The 19,845-nt window shown below is 44.5% G+C and overlaps 3 protein-coding genes across 5 annotated transcripts; 1 reads left to right on the top strand and 2 right to left on the bottom strand.

The window, feature by feature from the left end:
• Positions 1-1,705: 1,705 nt before the first annotated feature.
• Positions 1,706-14,964, bottom strand: LOC133908727 (uncharacterized). Of its 3 annotated transcripts, XR_009908258.1 has the most exons (12): positions 14,640-14,964; positions 14,462-14,571; positions 13,303-13,443; positions 13,150-13,223; positions 12,978-13,083; positions 12,808-12,876; positions 6,237-6,301; positions 6,031-6,129; positions 5,742-5,841; positions 2,822-2,926; positions 2,479-2,544; positions 1,706-2,093 (listed from the first exon to the last, which is right to left on the bottom strand). XR_009908258.1 is itself a non-coding variant. In XM_062350865.1 (11 exons), the coding sequence occupies exons 1-10, from the start codon at positions 14,737-14,739 to the stop codon at positions 2,864-2,866; spliced, it is 927 nt and encodes a 308-aa protein (XP_062206849.1). In that variant the 5' UTR covers positions 14,740-14,961; the 3' UTR covers positions 1,706-2,093; positions 2,822-2,863. The 3 variants fall into 3 exon arrangements, 2 of the variants coding, with proteins under 2 accessions (XP_062206849.1, XP_062206850.1); XM_062350865.1 differs by lacking the exon at positions 2,479-2,544 and having other exon boundaries at positions 14,640-14,961; XM_062350866.1 differs by lacking the exon at positions 2,479-2,544 and having other exon boundaries at positions 13,303-13,434; positions 14,640-14,941.
• On the top strand, positions 14,901-16,375 carry LOC133908726 (pentatricopeptide repeat-containing protein At2g27800, mitochondrial-like). Its single transcript, XM_062350864.1, has one exon. The coding sequence runs from the start codon at positions 14,953-14,955 to the stop codon at positions 16,117-16,119; it is 1,167 nt and encodes a 388-aa protein (XP_062206848.1). The 5' UTR covers positions 14,901-14,952; the 3' UTR covers positions 16,120-16,375.
• Positions 16,290-19,217, bottom strand: LOC133908725 (dihydroorotase, mitochondrial-like). Its single transcript, XM_062350862.1, has 7 exons — positions 18,862-19,217; positions 18,575-18,756; positions 18,137-18,273; positions 17,724-17,889; positions 17,533-17,649; positions 17,035-17,195; positions 16,290-16,815 (listed from the first exon to the last, which is right to left on the bottom strand). Exons 1-7 carry the CDS (start codon positions 19,098-19,100, stop codon positions 16,612-16,614), a joined length of 1,206 nt encoding a protein of 401 aa, XP_062206846.1. The 5' UTR covers positions 19,101-19,217; the 3' UTR covers positions 16,290-16,611.
• Positions 19,218-19,845: the final 628 nt, after the last annotated feature.

Genomic DNA, 19,845 nt, shown 5'->3' with positions numbered 1-19,845 from the left:
CACATATATGTGTATAACTTCGCAAAATGATCCATCACATAAGTCATGTAGCATTGGTTCTATTGAATCACCCAACATTATTTACAAAGATAATATTGCTTGTGTTGCTCAGATACACATATGTTACATAAAGAGCAATATCACTAAGCATATTACCGCTAAATTATTTTATCCTTATGAGTTACAACAAAGTGAAGAGATAAATATCTTACAAATTAAATCTTATGATAAGTCTGACAGATTTATTCACAAAGTTTTTACCAACTTCAACATTTTAAAAATATATTCATTATATTGGTATGCGATAACTTTAAGATTTGCAAGGATCATGGGGAGTCTTCTCCTGAATTTTAACATGTTTATACATCATATTATACTCTTTTACCTTTATGAGTTTACTTACCAAGTTTCTCATAAAAGATTTTTAATGAGACAATATTTACACAACAATATACATCATATCTCTTATTTTACTTACTAAGGTATTTAAAGAGGTATTAAAGACATATCTATTATTCTCTAAAATCGCTTATAATTTTTTCCTTTTAAAAAGTTTTCTTATATAAGTTGACAAAGAGATAATATCAATATATATTGTATCATTTTCTCCTTATTTTCTCACTAGATTTTAAAGGAGTTTTAGCAGCATCTCGCTCTTACTCTTCTAATATTTTTTCCATAGAATTTTTAAAGAAACTCTCAAGATCATATATATGTATACTTTGTACATAGACACACACATGGGCTGGCATTGATCAAGTGGGAATGTTGGAAACCAAATGTGATCAACCGTTAGCAACCGTTCGGCAAGCAACTGCCGGTGATTGCAGGCACCCATTGGACAACAAGCACCCGTTCAAGAAGAGTGTCTTCTGAACAGACTTACAGACACCCTTTCATTTTGTATATAAACTCATCTATCAATGAGAAATAAAAGAGTTTTGAATCATTATTCTCTCTAATTTAAATCGCAATCCTAGTTGTAATAAGAACCCAGCTGGAGCCTGGAGCAAGCAAACTCGGACTTGGCAGTGTAGAGACTAGTGACAAATCTAGATTATCTTCATGCCAGAAAGCACAGCATGACAGCATCACGCCGGCTCAAAGTAAACTTGTGGTGAAAGCGTCCAAACGAGCATGATTCTGCTTCGGAAAGTGCAGCTTGATCTTACCTGTTCCACTGATTTAACTCACTAACAACATTTCACAAGCCACGACTTAGAGAATGGTCCACTTCGAAGTGGTCATCATACCAAATTCTCCTGTATCTTTTGACATCCAGACACCGAGAAAACAAACAACAATCATAGCAAACCCCATTTATCCGGTTATAACCGATTCCCAGGATTCATATATCATCAAACTACCTCATATGATTCGACTTCCTTTTGGTTTCCTTTGGCAGAAGAAATCACGAGGTGACAAACACTCCCATCCGAGACAGAAATGTTACAATTATTGTGAAATCAGCATGTCCACTCTGGTAGCACCATGTGAGCGAGCAAGCTTTTTGTTTCGGCTTCTTCAAAGAAAACTGCAAGACAGGTAGCTGTAGCTATAGTTCAAGGCCAATTAATCAACCCCTTGTCACAGGCTGTCAACTAGGTACATTTAAAAGTCCACAAGGTTGGATACATCACAAGACCTTTTGCATGTGATGTCCAGCTTTTCAAATCCTACTACTAGTAGTATATCTCGTTAGATATGATTGGATATTTCTGTGAAAAAAAAAACATGAAAGGAAGAATATAGAGTTGTCAAGAACTGGGGCGTACTTGCACCTTCTTTCGAGCAGAAGAAAAGAAAAAACAAGATTATCTGAATCTTAGTCCCCCCTTTTCTTGGGGCTTAACAAGGGTCCATCATACAGAGATCACATCCAAAGATCTACATATTCGACTGTTGCGTTATTAGGCCCCTGGTCTGGCGTGATTGCAAATCTGATAGAACATTTAGTGGCACTAGCAGGAAACTATAGCAATAAGATATTGAGCATGGACTTTAAGTACATGCATTTCGTGAGATCCCTTACGAGTTAACCTTTTGATAAAAAGCCTTGACTGGTATTGGTGCCACAGGACGTTTTCTTCATCCTGTTCCCAAGAAAATGGGCACTGGGTGAGTATTTTCTTTAAAAAAATGAGACAAATCATATGCAATACTAAGACCAGCTTTGGAAAATGAATCTTTTGATGATTTTGCAATCTAGAACCACAGATCCCGTAAAAAGGAATAGCCCCTTTTCAAGCCTTTTAGCACTAAAAGGGCTATTATGAATCTATGACCGGTAGCCATCAATTTTCCCAAGTGCGAAAGGTCTCCTATCATCTCATCAAAATCGTTTCACATGTTTGATGATTGATGATGCAAATAGCCTAGCACTTGATCATTTGAAAACGAAAAAGGGTATGCTATCTAGTGTGAAAGCTAACTGTGCAGAAGAAACAGTTTCCTTTTTCTGCTTTTGAAGGATTATACCTCTCGTTTTTTAGAGCAGAATAAGCCCTCACAAAGTAGCAGTTGAAAGGGTGCTTTTGATGGTCACTAAAGAAAATCAAAAAAACCATGTAAGTGATAGCACAGAGGCAATGGAAGACCCACGTTAAATAATAGAAGCACTCTGGCTCTTTGGTGCTTACTATTTGAATTCTTGAACCTATATTGACAGGCTTAAAAAACTGTTGACATATGAGAAAATTTGCTCTCCGAAGTAAAAGCAGTCACAGAATCATAAGAATATACTCAGATTTGTGACATATTCAGCTTTCTGAGACATTAATACAAATATTCTAGTCAAATATAGGTGTCAAAAAATGCATACCATTCAATTCAATCCTGAAAGTATTGTAGATCAGTCCCAAGCCTACAAATATTTAATCAACTCAACCGCATATTTTCCTTTCCTGGTAGCCACAATGTCCCCAATCTAGAGAAAAAGGGGAACAAGTAACATAAATAACCCAAAGCAGATAATTTTGATACTATAAATCTAACATAAGGACTTCAGAAGTTTTCAAAACAACACAAATTTCAGCAGCACGCATACATCTCTGATAGCATGTAAAATTATACTTTTGGCCATTTGCCTACCATCTGATTCCAAGACTGTATCAGCGAACAAATATGTTTACTTCATCAATATAGAACCCAAAAAAATGCTCAATTAATTCTTTACATGTTTACACCAATTCAAAGGACAGCATCATTAGTAGCGATACTATGAACTTCATACGTGGTAAAGGTTCTGGCTTCTGAAATTTTGAGCTCATGTTTCACAGAATGTGAAAGCAATCTAAGGCTAAAACAGTTGTAAATAATCTGCAAGCACAATAATCTCTACAAATTCCAGATGCCATACCATGGTTTTGCATTAACACATGCATGCATGCTAGTCTGTCTGCCATACTCGTTAGCAGCACATGGATTTTGCGGTGATCAACAATAAGAACTTGAATAATGTTTTGTTGCTCCTGTCTAATGAGCTCTATGATGCATTCAACACATTAACAAGGGCCGCGGAGCTACAGGAGGCACTGGACGGTAAATTTATGGTTTCAAATGCAGGCCTTTGGACCTGTGGTTGAACAATACCACAACTTCTAGGATTGCTAACAACCAACCAGTGGTGAAGAAGGCTGATGACCTCACAACGATCATGGGCGAGATGGCTCAATACGGTGCCGATGTCAGGGCTAAATTTGCGGTAAGGAGCATTATTGCCAAGCTTGAGCACAAACAAGAGGACATGATGACTGATGTATTGGTTACCCAGTTGGATGTGGAGGTGAAGGCATGTGCTAAGAGCCTAAGACACGTCTCGTCTGGTCATGATGGGGGCATCCAACGGCAGCCTGGTGCAGGAGTCATGTTGTTATGTGGGGCAAGACATACACGAGGCGCAACAAGAGGCCCAGCACGACATGATTGGCGGATGGAAGACGCTTGCCGTAGCTTTGCATTTAGTTAGGAGTTTGTTTAGTTTGTTTGTTTGGTTGTTAGGCTTAAATCTTGGAGTTTGTTCTGGACCGCATCTTATAAGCGGCATTCTTCAATAAAGGCAAGGAAGAACTTGGTTATTGCCTTCCTTCCTTCCCCTCTCGGTTCCACCTAATCCAGCTCCGGGTCAACGAGGCTGCCAAGGCCTTGCCGTCCCGTCAAGCAACGCTATCCGTTCCCAACCACAACACATGTGCAAAGGGCAACAAGTATGCCATCTAGAAGTTTAAGGCCAAAACACAATACAAGGCTAGCCATAGGACCAATAGATGCCAAAACATGAAAGGCGTGAAGAATGGCCAGTAGGGGCAAAAGTTTGCTAATGTGGTTGTTAGGGAGCCAGGGTCTTTAGGGCATGATTTTATTTCTGTTGTACTTACGACAAGTTAGTCCACTAATTGGTGGCTTGACACGGGAGCAAACATTCATGTATGTGCCGATTTCAATATAATGGATTGAAATTAGCACATACATGGATATTAGCGGCCATGTCAACCCACCAATCAATGGACTGATATGCCATAAGTACAACAAGGGCAAATACATACCTAAAAACCGTGGCTCACAACCACGTAGGCGTTGCACTTGCTGACCATTCTTCCTGCCCTTCCAGTTGTCACAAACGAAGCAGATGATCTCATCTGTGTTCTTCTTCTTCAATCTTCTTCAAATTGGCTACATTTTTGGCCTCGGTATTATTGATAGTTTGCTTGCCCTTGCCCATTGCGCAAGACTCAAAGAGTTGGCATTTGATGCCCCATCATGTGCCTTAAAAGGTGCATATTCAAAACATTTGGGTAGGCAATCAAGACATTGACCGTCATGTCCTCTCCTTTGTGATTAAGCATGGCGGAAACTGCTCCAAGATGTTGGTAGCTCGCAATAATGGCCCCCATCACAAACTTGGCACTAACATGGGTACCGGATTGAGCCATCTAGCCCAAAATCGTTATGAGATCATGAGCTTGCTTCACCATTGATTGGTTATTAGACATCTTAAGTCATGCCATTGTTCAAACACACAGATCCGGCACTGCATGGACATCTCCCGGAAGCAGCTCAACGGTGCGAACATTATTGTAAGACCTTTGAAGATGCCGTCAAGTTGATTGCACATGAACATGCTTCTAAGAAGTCGGTGCAGTGCATCCTATTTGTTCTGCAAGAATGTTAGCGGAAGTGCTGCCCAAAAAACCTCTACGCCGCTGCCCCAGCGCGGACTAACGCGGTGTGGGCTCAAAGGCACCGATTGCTAGACTACCCATTGCACGAGGGGAAGCTCTACCGGAAAAACAACACAGTATTTGAAACTATAGTACAAAAGCAAAAAAGAAGAGAATGGGTTGTTGCTGTTCTGTACTCATTAGGATGCCTCTCATTGCCATTATATGGCCAACAAATGAGAAAAGCAGCTACCCATGACCCCAAGGGCTCGTTGCTCAATTGCTTCGTGTACAAAACAAGTATGTATGCATCCCATTACCATTGTGTGGTCAAAACAATATTGAACAAAAGTAACACACACAACATCCAACTTAATGTATTTAAAAAATAAGAGGCTGACTTCAACGTATTCATAAAACAACATAGATGAAAGGCCTCTCAAGCAAAATCAAGAAACTAGCAAAATCAAAGTGAACTCAGTGACAATAGCAACACCACAAGGTTATCCTAAATTCTAAGTGAGTAAGATTCACAAGTCATTTATAAGAGAAGATTATCATGTCTTTTTCTTTTTTAATTACCTTTAGCCTTCCCATCCCACTGACAGAAACGATGTCTCCAGATTTGAGGGTAACTCCATTTTTCAAAACTGGAGTCCAATTCACACGAACATCCCCACCACTGCACAAGCAAAGATAGGTGTAGATCCAGAAAAATAATTGCTTGGCAAGCAGTAACTAAGAAAGTGGTAGGCACTGACGGCATAATCTACATCAGAATAAAAGAAAGTCCACACACAACGATTGATGCTGAGATACAGGTATGTTTTTTCTACCATTAAGTTGACAATTGACAACGCAAAGTTCATACCTTATCAAGCTAGCAAGCTTTGTGCGCGAGATTTTAAATCCTGCACTGGCCAAGGCATCAACCCTAAGCGATGATTCTACAGTTTTAAATGACTTGGTCCTGCAGTTTAAGGGAAAATTGAGTTGCTTGTACCAGTATTTTACAGCATGAAACTTGAAAACCAGCTCATAGAGTGTACACAAAGGAATGAGATCACATGAGTGAACCTTGGTGGTTCATATTCTAGAGCAAGCAAAGGAATCTGAGTGCATGAAACACCAACTTTCCCCACCTGTAGCATAAAATCTCATTGGAATAAGATGCAATTAGAAGGGTTTACAATAAGCAAAATTGATGCACAGATTTAGCCTGAACTCAGAACACGACATACTGGTACAGCATAGCATGCTACTATTTCCTAACGTATGACGAGTGTTGCAATTGGGAAATTGAGGTTGGGCTTCCCGAGCGCCCCCCCCCCCCCCCTTCCACTCATGTATTAGCACATTTGTGGATAAGTCCCTGTACCACTACATAATCCAACACATACACATCAACACTCCCCCTCAAGATGGGCTGACTAGATCAATCATGCCCATCTTGTTACATATTGTGATACTCTCTCCAGGACCTAACCCTTTTGTAAGACAATCAGCTAGCTGTTCACTAGACTTCACATGCTCTTCAACATCCCATTGTTTAGCTTCTCTTTGACGAAAATTCGATCAATCTCGGTATGCTTAGTACGATCATGTTGCACCGGGTTGTTGGCGATGTTGATTGCAAATTGGTTATCACAATGTAGAACTATAGTGTCATTCCTCAACACCCTAAGTTCTTTCAAAAAACCTCTAATCCATATCATCTCACTTAGGCTCAATGCCATTGCTCGATATTCAGCCTCCGGTGTTGACCGAGCCACAACCTCCTGCTTCTTGCTCCTCCAAGATACAAGATTGACTCCTACAAACACACAGTATCCTAAGGTTGACCTTCTATTATCAATACTACTAGCCCAATCAGCATCACAATAACCCTCTATATCCAGGCGTTGATTCTTCTTGAACCATAGACCTTTTCCAGGTCTACTCTTCAAGTACATCAAGATTCGACATACAACTTCCAAATGTCCCACCTTTGGATCATACATGTACTGATTTACCACACTCGCTGCATAAGAGATATCATGCCTTGTGTCTTGCATGACACAAGTAGATGAGACGTCCAACTAACGTTTGATAGGCTTCTTTGTCCATTGGATCACCTGACTTCGCACAGAGATTATGATGCTTGTCAATCGGTGAAGCTATGAGTCAACATCCAACCATTCCTGTCTTAGTTAGCACATCAAGGACATACTTCCTCTGAGAGAGAACTAAACCTCTTGAGGACCGAGCAATTTCAATCCCAAGGAAATAGCATAGTTGTCCAAGATCCTTCACCTCAAAGGATTTTCCTAGTCTCTCATTCAAATGCTTGATCTCTTTAGCATCATCTCCTGTGATCACTATGTCATCAACATATACCACCAATATAGCGATCAGTGGTCCCTTGTGCTTATAGAAGACAGTGTGGTCTCCATTGCACATCAAGTAACCCATATCACAAATTGCACGTCTAAATCTGTCGACCACGCTCTTGGAGACTGTTTCAAACCATATAGACTTCTTGAGCTTACATACCTTGCCCGCTGTTTGTTTATTTATGAACTCCGGTGGAACCTCCGTGTAAACTTCTTCCTGTAAGTCACCATGGAGAAATTTTAGCATCCAGTTGATGAAGAGGCCACCCAAAATTAACTGCACAAGATATTAATGTCCTCACCGTGCTCATTTTTGCCATTGTTGCAAAAGTCTCATCATAATCAATCTCATATGTCTGACTATAACCTTTAGAAAGCAATCTTGCCTTATATCTTTCAACTTTACCTTCAGGGGTTTGTTTCATGGTGAACACCCATTTGCACCCGACTGCTTGTTTTTCTGCTGGAAGTGGGACAATTTCCCAAGTCTGATTTTTCTATAGTGCATGAAGCTCCTCCTTTATTGCTTCTTTCCACTTGGGATCCTATTTTGCAGCCCGCCAATCACTTGGAATATACACTGTTTGTAGAGATGCAATGAACACTTTGTATGCATGTGAGATATGAGAATAGGATATGAAGTTGGCTATATAATGTTTTTCAAAACCATATCGAACTAGAGGCCTACAAGTTCTACGTGCACATTGTAAAGCAAGTGGTAAATCTACAGGTTCAAGGTAGAAGAGGAACTACTATCACATATTTCATGCATGGGGAGAAAGTTGGATGAAGAGAGCTCCAGGGAGAGATTTGAGACTAAAGCAACTTGCACATCAGGTTGTGACAATACATCAGGCTGTTTTGAGTGCTCCACACCTCCCTTCACTATCTCAGCTGTTTTCTCCCCCTGTTTACCAGACCTCCTCCTCTGGTACACATTCACTTCCTTATTCTTGCCTTCATATTTCTCCATCTCCTTGTTCTTGCCATTGTCTTTCTCCCCCTCGAGCAATTGCTCCTCCTACTCCACACGACAGGGAATTGTCCCAACAATCACTTCCTCCCAGGTGCCCCTACTCGGTGCGCCACTATCATCAGCTGGTTGTTCCTTGCCTCCTCCATCTGATCAGCCTCTACCCACTCTCCATGGCCTAAAATAATTCCAACAATCATCTCCTCTGCATCTCCTCCTCTCGGCTATCACACTCAGTGGTCGGAGAGAACATCTCACAGAATTGAGTAAGATCACCTAGGGTCTTGTAATATGGCTCCTATTCACGGAAAGTCATATCCATACTCACAAACAATCTCCTCCTGATTGGATCCCAACATTTATAACCCTTTTGATTGGCTGCATATCCCACAAATATACATTTTACTGCATGAGGATCCAGTTTCCCAACAGAGGGCCGATGATCTTGCACAAAGCACACACATCCAAAGACCTTAGGAGGAACCTTGAACTCCCTCTTGCCCAAGAGGAGTTCAACTGGGGACTTCATGCCAAGAATCTTTGATGGCATACGGTTGATGAGGTATGTTGCAGTCATTACTGTCTCACTCCACAAATACTTTGGCACATTCATTTGAAACATAAGGGAGTGTGCTACCTCTAACAAGTGACGATTCTTCCTTTCAGCAATTCCGTTTTGAGGGGAAGTTCCAGTATAAGTAGTCTGATGAAGCATGCCCTGTTCAGAGAAGATTCAAACTCACTGTTGACATATTTTGTTCCATTATCAGACTGAAGGATTCTAACTTATGCATTAAACTGTGTATTCACCATCTTATGAAAATCCTGGAAGCACTTGATCACTTCATTCTTATGTTTCATCATATAGATCCATGTCATACGAGTGAAACAGTCAATGAAGGTGACAAACCACTTTGCACCACTCACAGAGGTAGCCGGACATGGACCCTAAACATCAGAATGTATTAATATGAAAGGTTCACAACTTCGAAGACCAATAGCCTTATATGTAGACCGTGTGTGCTTGCCAAACTCGCAAGCATCACAACAAGTCTCGTCTACCTTGTTGAACAATTCCGGATACATTTTACTTAAACCCTCGAAGGATAGATGTCCTAGTCTATGATGGTGCAACAAAATGTCTTCCTCTACTACTCCTGCATCCACTGCCAAAGCTGTGTCTTCCTGACCGATGTACCACAACCCATTACGCCTGACTCCAGTCCCAATCTTCTTCCTAGTTCTTTTCTCTTGAAAGACACAAGAGTTCTCATCAAATAAGATGGTGCACTTAATCTGATCTATGATAGAACTTACAGAAAGAAGATTGACTAGGAATGATGGAACATGAAGAACATATGGTAAAGTAATGTGTGATGTGCATCCTACAGACCCTACACCTCTAATAGGTTGGGATGTACCATCGGCAGTTTGAATGGTCTCAATATGAGTGTAAGGAGTATATGAAGAGAAATAACCAAGTGAAACAGTCACATGCTTAGATGCACCTAAATCTATGATCCAATCTAAATGAGGATGATATGATGCAAGTGCCTATGCCTGAGTACCTTTGCCTGCACAGGCGTAGTTGGCAAAATTACCGTAGTGAGTGGCAGCTGCTGTCACAGGACCCTGCAAAGAGACGCTATTGGAATCCTCAGAGGCTCTACCTTTCTACCATTGCTACCATTGCATAGCCTGCTCCACTGTCAATGTGAAGGATAGCACATCCTCTAATGATGCCACATTGGCACTATGGCCAACACGACCTCTACCTCTTCCTCCACCACGACCTCCATGACCCCGTTCATAACCACCACGGCTGCCACTGCGACCTCCTCTAGTCCTTGTTCGTCCACCATTGTGGTTCCTTGGTTTGGGACAATTATAACTCAGGTGCCCTTTCACTCCACAATTGTAGCACTCCCTGTCATCCATTATTGCATAAGCTGATCTCACAGAATTACTACCACCCATCATACGAAGCCTGCTCTCCTCCTGGACCATGGCTGAAATGGCATCCTCCAGAGTAGGAAGACTCTCGAGGTGACAAAAGATAGCTCTCCCATTCTCAAATATAGGGTCTAGATGCTTCAGGAATTGGATGACTCTTCTATCCTCCACCCACTTGTGCACAGCATGTGCATCACTTGGAGTTTCCATCTTGAGTGGAGCATAATGATCCAGCTCCCCCCCATAAGTACTGCAACTCACTAGCATACTGCTTAACTAGCCTTCCTTCCTGTCTCACTGTATCCACCTTGTTCTGGATTTCCATCATCATCATCACATTTCTTTATTAGAGTACATGTTCTTCAATGTCTACCATATTCTTGCAGTGCTTTGCATTGATTCAACCATCTTACCAATAGAAGGAGACATCGATGCCATCAACCATGCCATCACAACAGAGTTCGTGGTATGCCACACCCTCCACTCTGTGTTGTGCCTGTCTTCAGGCTCAACACAATCCTCCTCTAGGTAATGCTCCGCACCTTTCCCACTAAGGATTACTTCCACTCTTCTTGCCCAACTCAGATAGTTCTTGCTACCCTCTAGCTTAACTTCGTTTGGCATAAGCTCCAATTTCAACTCAGATGGTCCGGACATTACTTTAGAACTAGCCATACACATCCCCATCATGAGCTCCTAAATCAAGCTCCTCATTTCACTCCTAAACTCACTGTGAGTGACCGGTGAGTCCGCCTTCTTCTTCACCTCCATCTCTTCCGGGGTCATCATTGTCACTGGAGCTAATGCCATAAGCCAATTGCCATGATCATGCATGTCACGCTCAGCAAGCTTCAACTCATCACAAATTTAGCAAACCATCTCCAGACAAAGAGAAAGAAACCGTTTCTTTCCACAGCAGCAGCACTCTCCTGTCTAGGAGTAGCATAGTGGCCTCTCTCTCCTATACAAGCTCGCGGCCGACAGCAGCTCCCCTGCCTTCTCTCCTTTTCTTCTCGACCAGCTCCTGCCTTCTCCCCTTTTTCTTCTTGAGCAGCAGCCAGGAGCAGCGCAGCCACACTTCTACCATAAGCTTCCACAATGACAATGTGCGGCTCTAGTCCAGCCCGCCGCACAAAACAGGACACGCACGGGTGGGTACTGATGGCGGCGGCCCAGGTCTGGCGATGAGTTGCAAAAAGTCAGGTGTTTGGCTGAAGAATGCCACGCTCGTCAGTGGTACCCCACTCAATAAGCAGCAGCTTATCACCACACCACCTCAGGCTCAGGATTGGCCGGCACCACCGTGCGACAATTCCCCACCACCATGGCAGTACAAGGTTAGAGCGCTCTAGTAGTAGTACTCTGTGATTACACGTCGAAAATTCAGGATTGTCTGAATTTCAGCTGTGGAAGTTCCTATCCCTTCAGGCTTTCGGGGCCGAATGATCTTCTGGGGCTTTTAGAGGTTCTGGGGCTCTTATATAGTGCGTGGGAGTGTGGCCCAAGCAACGATAAATCGACAATCCAACAGTCAGATTATAACAGTCCAGCAATCTACTTTTCATCAGATTACAACAATCCACAATCCAATTTTTACAATCCTTCTAACGATCTACAATATACAAACTGATTTGATTTCTGAAGAATTAAAAAGAAGGATATATCACTTACTCCTACCATGTAAGTGAAGGGCGGGGGATCCTATGGAAAACTTTGCTAGATTGTTTGGATGGTATGTGATTGTTTGGATGGGATTGACGTCGTCTTCAGTCGGTACTATACTCCCACGCACTGATGCTATGCGCTATCCGAGTAGGCGGCTTAGCATCGTCCGGCCACCTCGACATACTGTGGATGGTTTCTGTCTTCATCTTCACTCCTTGATTGTTTTGGGTGGACGTCGACAACTGGGTGGCGGGAGCTGAGGTGGACGACGGCGAAGGCCTGGCGGCGAACGGCAGCAGTGGGCACTCGGTGGTGAACGGCGGCGGCGTCTAGGGTTCAGCTTTGTATACCATGTTGCAATCAATTGGGGAATTGAAGTTGGGCTTCCGGAGCGCCCCCCCCCCCCCCCCCCTCTCACTCTTCTATTAGCACATTTGTGGATAGGTCCCTTTACTACTACAATGAGTAAACATAATAAGAAAGCTATTGGTAGCATAGAGCTGTGTGCTTTGCATGACACCAGAACACGCTAGGTAAACTGTGGGGATAAAATATTTCATATATTCTTCATCATAACCATTGATCAGAAAATAGGGATAAATACACAACTAGCTCGTGTAAATTGTGAATTGTGGCAGAATAGAGGTACAGTACAGCAGCATAACTTGTAAGATATCTAATCTACCTTTTCGAGAGTAGAACTCAGATAGTCAACAAGTTCTGGATCAACAAGGACCTGAGCACCTCTTTCCTCCTAACAAAAAAACGAAAATAGACATCTCAAATGACAACAAGGGGAAAGGGTGGGAAATGGCTAGATCATTCAGAAAACGAGTACTTAGGAAGGTAGTGCACCTGCAAAAGAATATCTCCAACCTTCTCCCTTATTATTCCTGTCCCGAGAATAGCACCAAGAAAGTCACCATGAGAGCAGGGTTCCAATCGGAAATTCCCTGAGATGCTGGGTTGGCCTCAAAGTCAGCTTATATAGCAGATAGTGGTGCTTATAAGGTAAAACTGAGAAAACCTCAAAGCAGCAACTACATCTGGGTTACTTGTCATAGCATCTGGGTGTCCAACAGAAATTCGGCATCGCTCGGCCTAGATAAATATAAAAATGAGAAACAAGATAATTATGCTCATGGAAGCAACAAATTCCATTGATGGTATTACAATGCACCTGCGGGTATCCACCCTGAGCTACTGCTTTTATGTCTGCTAACTTCTCAATTGCCAGCATAGCCTCCTTTATTATAGGTGGAGTAAGAAAATTGGTGTGGAAAACATCTCTTCTTTGGGAAGCCCTTTCTGCCTGCATAAGCTGTATGTTAACACAAATCTATGAATGGCAAGAATAACCGTATCTTATCGTATATCCAAAATAAAGCTGAGTACAAAAGATGGCACTAGAGAGCACCACATCACCACATTAGCACATTTTATCATTACCGTCTAATTCAAATACAATAGACACAAATGTGCCTATGAAAAAACCTACCAGATCATAGAATCTACTACAGATATTTGCCGACCATTGTACAGCCCAACAGTTTGGCATCTAGGCTCTCTGGCTGAAGATCATAGTTCAATTTCTATCCCAAGTCGTGTGGGTTATTCCTGTCAATTATCCAATATGACCTTCCAGGGTTCAAACTTGTGACCACAGTTTTTTGAGCCCTTAGATGACTACACTAGACCTGTCCCACCCTCTGTAAGGAAAAAAAAAAACACTACTATATATTTCTGAGGAATACTAAAATAGACAAGCAAATGTAGCCATGGTCATGCATATGATGTTTTTCCTTTCAATACAAAATTTCCATTCGATACTATAAGAATAGAATTAAAAAATTCACATAAAATGCAGGTTCAACATAGTTAAGATGTAAATGTGCATGCATGCAACTATGTTAAAAAAAAAACCCAATACTGTAGCCTAGGCAAAAGTGACTACCAACAAGGTAGTGGCTTTTCTTTTTCGTCCTTTTTTTGGATGGACAACCAGATACTTGTTTTTTCGTCCTTTTCTATGCACCAAATGCACACTCTTATTGTCGATCAAAGGATAATAGAGAAACAGCTACACGTGAAGCATTTCTCATTGCCCCTGTTCTTCATTTACTCCAATATTCTCAGAGCTAAAGCTGGAACATAACTTTAACACTGGTAATGGTTTGTGAAAGTGTTTATTGCAAGGGAAGCACGTGATTTCATTGAGGCATTTCATCAAACAAAATGCCCACAAGCCAACATATACGGACTCTTACCAACCGTTTATATACTCAATGACGATAAACTGAGCCAGAATTCTCAATTGTTAAAGGGAAAAAACAAATTACCATATCCAGAATGTTCCTGACTTCCTCGGCTGCATTCCTGTCCACGTTTCCTTTCATCGCCGAATCCCTGGCTGCTGCAGCGGCGACAGCAAGGGCGGTGCTACACCGTCCTGGGGCGCGGGTGGTCAAGCGTCAACGGAGAGCAAAATCGAACGTACAGATGGGCGTTCGAGCTCACCTCGCGAGAAGAAGTAGCACGGGGCGGGGATGTCTCGGCGCAGGTGCGGGGCGCGGAGGAGTCGCCGGAGAGGAGTCGCCAACGCGACGGCGGCAGCCATCCCTCCCTCCAGGGAACTGAGGAATTCGCCTCTTCTTTTTCTGCCCGGTGCTCGGTTAGTGTGAGCTCTGGGTAGGGTTATATGCTGGTCACGGGCTCACGGCCTGTTGGGCCTGAATACTCCCTGGACCAGTCGAATCTGTGTTCCATTTCCTGTGAAAAATACCCGTTCCTGACCTGTCCCGCTCGTCACTCAAATGCGCCCGCCGCCGCGATGACCACGCTCCTCCGCCGCCTCCTCCGCGCCGCTCCCGCTCCCGCCCCCGCATCCCTCTCCGGCCACCTCCCCTTCTCCACCAGATCCCGTCGCACGCCGCACCGCTTCCGCCGCAGCCGCCGTGGGCCCAACCCCCCGCCGCCCTCCCCCGACGCCGTCTCCGCGGCCATCGCCTCCCTCCCCTCCCGCCTCACCCCGCCCGTGCTCGCCTCCTCCCTTGCGTCGACCTCCGACGCGCGCCTCCTCCTCCCGCTCCTCACCCACTCCCTCCGCATCCCCGCCTTCCGCCCCGCCCCTGCCCCCTTCCTCGTCGCCATCAAGCGCCTCGCCACCGCCGACCTATACGCCGATTTCGATCGCGCCTGCGCGCTCTTCTTCTCCCTCCTCCCCTCGCTCCCTTCCCCCGGGCCCCTCCTCCGCACTGCGCTGTACTTCTACTGCCAGTTCCGTAGGCTCGGCAAGGCCTTCCACGTCTACACCCTCATGCGCGCTTCCGCCGATCCCTCGGCGCGCCCCTCCGCCGATACCTACCACGCACTCTTCACCGCGCTGCTGTCGCGCGGCGGCGGCGACACCATGGTCCACTACATGTACATGGACACCGTCTCGGCACTGTTCAGGCAGATGCTCGAGGAGGGAATCCCGCCGGACACCCGCGCGCTCAACGTGCTCGTCAAGGGCTACGCGCAGTCGCTGCACGTCAACGACGCGCTGCGCGTGTTCCACCAGATGCGGCCCCTGTACGGCTGCGAGGCGGACGCGTTCACGTACAGCTACCTCGTGCACGGGCTCAGCGCGCAGGGCCGCACCAGGAACGCGCGGGAGCTGTTCGAGGAAATGCGCGTGAAGGGGCTGGTGCCGACGGAGCCGGCGTGCAACGCGTTCGTCAGCGCACTGGCGATGGCCGGGGAGGTCGAGGAGGCGGAGCGGGTGATGTGGGAAATGGCCAGGGCCGGGAGGGTGGTGGATGACATCACAAGGAGGGCGGTGGTGGAGGAGCTGTGGAGGGCCGGGAAGAGGGAGGATGCTGACAGAATAGTGAGGGAGATGGAGGAGAGGGGCATTTTGGGTGCCCGTGAGCGGCAAGTGCTCCTGGGATCAATCCATGACGACTCCGGTGATGACAATTTGGACATCGACGACAGAGGGAGGAGCACACGGTGACGGCCGGCTCTTAAATGGCGGTGACCGAGGTAGGACACGATGACGGGCCCTTAGCAAGAGTAACTACTACATGCGACATTGATCTGAATTCGGAAAGTATGCATCCCATGCAAGTATTGGTAACCCGACAGCAACTGTCTTAAAGACAATCAGAAGTATTTACTGGAAAATTTTGTGAGGACGGAACTGTAAGATTGATATATAAAATACATTTGCTATGGGTGCTTTTGGTGTCTAGATCACCCATAAAAAAGTATACATTGTGCCATTCTCTCCTCCTGAGAAATTGTATTGCAAATTTGCAACCAAATCAAATGAATATAACAACTCAACAAGCCATTCTCACTAATCTTGCTTTCAAGGATGCCAGATGGGGCAAGCATATGGCTTAAAACAGTTTGCTACGCTGATTCTAACAGAAAAGCGGTGAGAAATGGAACTAGTCCACTTGTTGATTCCCCCTGACTGCATCGTCGAATAATGCATTTTTGCTTATTCTTCAGGCTGATCAGATGGAAGCCATTCAAGGGTGCTGCCGGTAAACATAGGCACAATCTCCCCTGAACTATACCTATAAGTCGCAGGAACTTTCCAGGCACTCTTTCTCAGGACAATCTTTGAAGTGTTCCTCGGGAGGCCATAAAAATCAGGGCCATTGAAGCTTGTAAATGCTTCTAGCTTATCTAGGGCACCAGCCTGAAATAGCGGAACAATGTCCAGTAGAGTAAACCAATCAGAAAGAAATTTTTTATCACCTAGGTAATTTGTAGATCTATACAGTATGAACTGCATGGTTTGTGACACTTCGCAACTGTAGAATCCTCTAACCGAAATCAATCTATAGCAAAATGCTTTACTTGGAATCTAGTGGTGTTGATGATAGATAAGCATCAGAGGGCTTGAGATGGTGATTACCTCTTCAAATACTTTCGTATAAAGAGACAAAGCAACAGGAGCGCTATATATTCCTGCACATCCACAAGAACATTCTTTATTCCTTTTATCATGGGGAGCGCTGTCAGTACCAAGAAAATACCGTCTACTCCCACTTGTTACAGCAGATACAATAGCTTGTCCTGGGTAGAAGGTTCAGAGACAGTTAATACACGGAATGCCATCAAAAATTTAAAACAGAAATGAAAAGGTAGATACTTTTTACATGGCAATTAATTGGAATGCTGGGCAAGAACTGAATCTAATCATGCAACAGAAAAATGTAATACAGGAACAATGTCATAGATCTAGTTTTATATTGCTGACAGAGTATACAGTCATTTTTTAACCAAAGGTTTATCACTCTGCAAGTGGTGTTTTTCATAGCTAAGAAACATCCAGCCATTTTTTGAACCAAAAGAAATATCATTGTGCGTTGAAGTGGTGGAATTTCTTAAAGGAGGGCGATTTGGAACATACTATGAGTCTCTCTTTTCAGCACTGGCAAGCAATAGTTGTGAGGCTGCAAGCCACCCTGAAACAAAGCATTCCTATTGAGAAGGAGATGCTGGGGAGTTACTGTTGCAGCGACATGACCTGATAACATGGATGTGTAATTGTTATAACCATAGACAAGGGCAGAAGCATAAGGTCAATCTAGCAGCACACACCTTCTTCGCATGATTCTATGAAATTCACTGCATCCATAGTTGTGATATGTTCCATGACAATTTTCAGCTGTGGAAGTTTTTGTACAAGTGGTGCTAATATTCTATCAATGAAAACCTTCTCACGATCAAAGGTATCAACATGTGGATCTGTGACTTCTCCATGAACCTGGAAAAAAATTACAAGTGGGCATAAGGGCTGTTAAATAAGGCATTGACCTTGCAAAAACCAGATTAATAACTAGAAGCAAGACCTGTTCAATTATTTAGGTATTGTCAAGGCTCTTTTTTTTAAACAAAGCAACTCGAGGAAACTAATTGCGGCGACACCTATTATCTGAAGTAACACAAGAATAGACTAGGCATGGATCAAAACTCCAAATCAAAAGGCCGATAATGCAGGTAGGACAACTTACAAGCAAAGGCATTTCCTGTCTGACCATCTCCTCAAGGACTTGAAAGCACTTCCCAAATATATCAGTGACACCATCTTGGGAATTGGTAGTTGCTCCAGCAGGATACAACTTGACAGCAAAAACAACACCACTCTTTCCTAAATCCAACAGAACATGCAACATAAGCACCACCATCCAGCAGTTCACAATCCATGGATTGGTAAATGAAAACAACAGTTGCAAGATGACACTTTTAAATTGCTAAGAGTAGTATTTTAATCACATTAGCCAAGTTTGTTCTAGCTTCACATTAGCCATGTCTGACTAATGGACAGCAGACTGGCCCATGCAATGCTGATCTGCTGATGTACGTGCAGCCAGGTAAAAGCAGCTCTTGATCTAAAAAATAAATAAAAAGAAGAGCTAAGGAACAGATAATTGCATGGAGAGGATTCGTACTTGCGAGCTTGATCTCCTCCGGGCTAGTGCTATCCGTGAGGTAGAGCGTCATGAGTGGCACAAAGCTGCTCCCGGGCGGCAGCGCCCTCGAGATCTCCTTTCTGTACTCCACCGCACGCGCCGTCGTGGTCACTGGTGGCTTCAAATTGGGCATGATGATAGCCCTCCCAAAATGCCTCGCGCTGTGACAGAGCACACAGACACACGCCTACCTCTCAGAGACATTACATCAAACAGTCGGCGTGCATCGCCAGAAACGAGCCAGCACTGGACACGATCGCGCAAACCTGTGGGGAAGCACGGCCTGGAGGACGCCGCCGTCGCGGAGGTGGAGGTGCCAGTCGTCGGGCCGCGTGATCGTCAGCGGCTGCGACGAGGCGGCCATGGCAGTCGCCCTCAGGTTCGGGCGGGGGGGAGCGCGGAAGCGGACGCGGCAAGGAGGCGACTGACAGAGGAAGGAGACCAATGAGGGCTTCGGATGCGGGCGCGCATAGACGGCGGAGGTGATGGTGACGGCGACCTGCATTTGGCTTTCGCTTTATCCTATTCCACTCCGGTGGCAAGCGCGGCGTGGCCGGTAGGGATGTCAACGGCCCCGATCCTTTTCCCGACGGGGAATTCTCTGATACGGGGATGGGACCAATTTTTCCTTCGTGGGGGTTAAGGAGAGAAAATTCTCTTCCGTCGGGTATGATGGGGCGGGGACGGTTTTTTATTCCCGTCTCCGTTTTTCCGTAAGGCTAATTTTTCAAAATACTTAAACTCTCTATAGCCCATATATACAAGAAACAGTCCAATTAAAACCTAACCCACCAAAGCATGTTAGCCAATAAACCTTTCACCGTGCTAGCATAGCGGGGACGAGTAACCCATTAGGTATATTTCCCCACGCGGGAAAGGAGATGAGAGAATTTTCTCCCCCACGAGCGGACACGGAGACGGAAAAAAAAATTTTCCTCCAATCAAAACAAGGATGGTTACCTATTCCCTACGAAAAATTTTCCCGTTGACATCCCTAGTCGTGGGGCAGCACCGATTACGGTAGCGTGTCGTGTTGTCGTGGACTCGTGGGCCAGCGAGAAAAAGCGCAGAAGGTACATGCGTGTTTGTATTCGGCCCAGCGCGCCCGCCAGATCGTGGACGCCCTAAATCCTGGAATCGACGGGTGATCTGAGGGCCCAGCTCACCGGACTTATCCAGGCTATCGACAAAGTGGCGTTGGGAGCTTTTTTATTTTTTTTAGTTAAAATTTAAATAAATAGATTTTCGAC

Source organism: Phragmites australis, chromosome 2 (genome assembly GCF_958298935.1).
Source record: "Phragmites australis chromosome 2, lpPhrAust1.1, whole genome shotgun sequence".
NCBI lineage: Eukaryota > Viridiplantae > Streptophyta > Magnoliopsida > Poales > Poaceae > Phragmites > Phragmites australis.
Note: the sequence above shows the minus strand (reverse complement) of the source record. Positions and strands in the feature narration are given on the sequence as shown.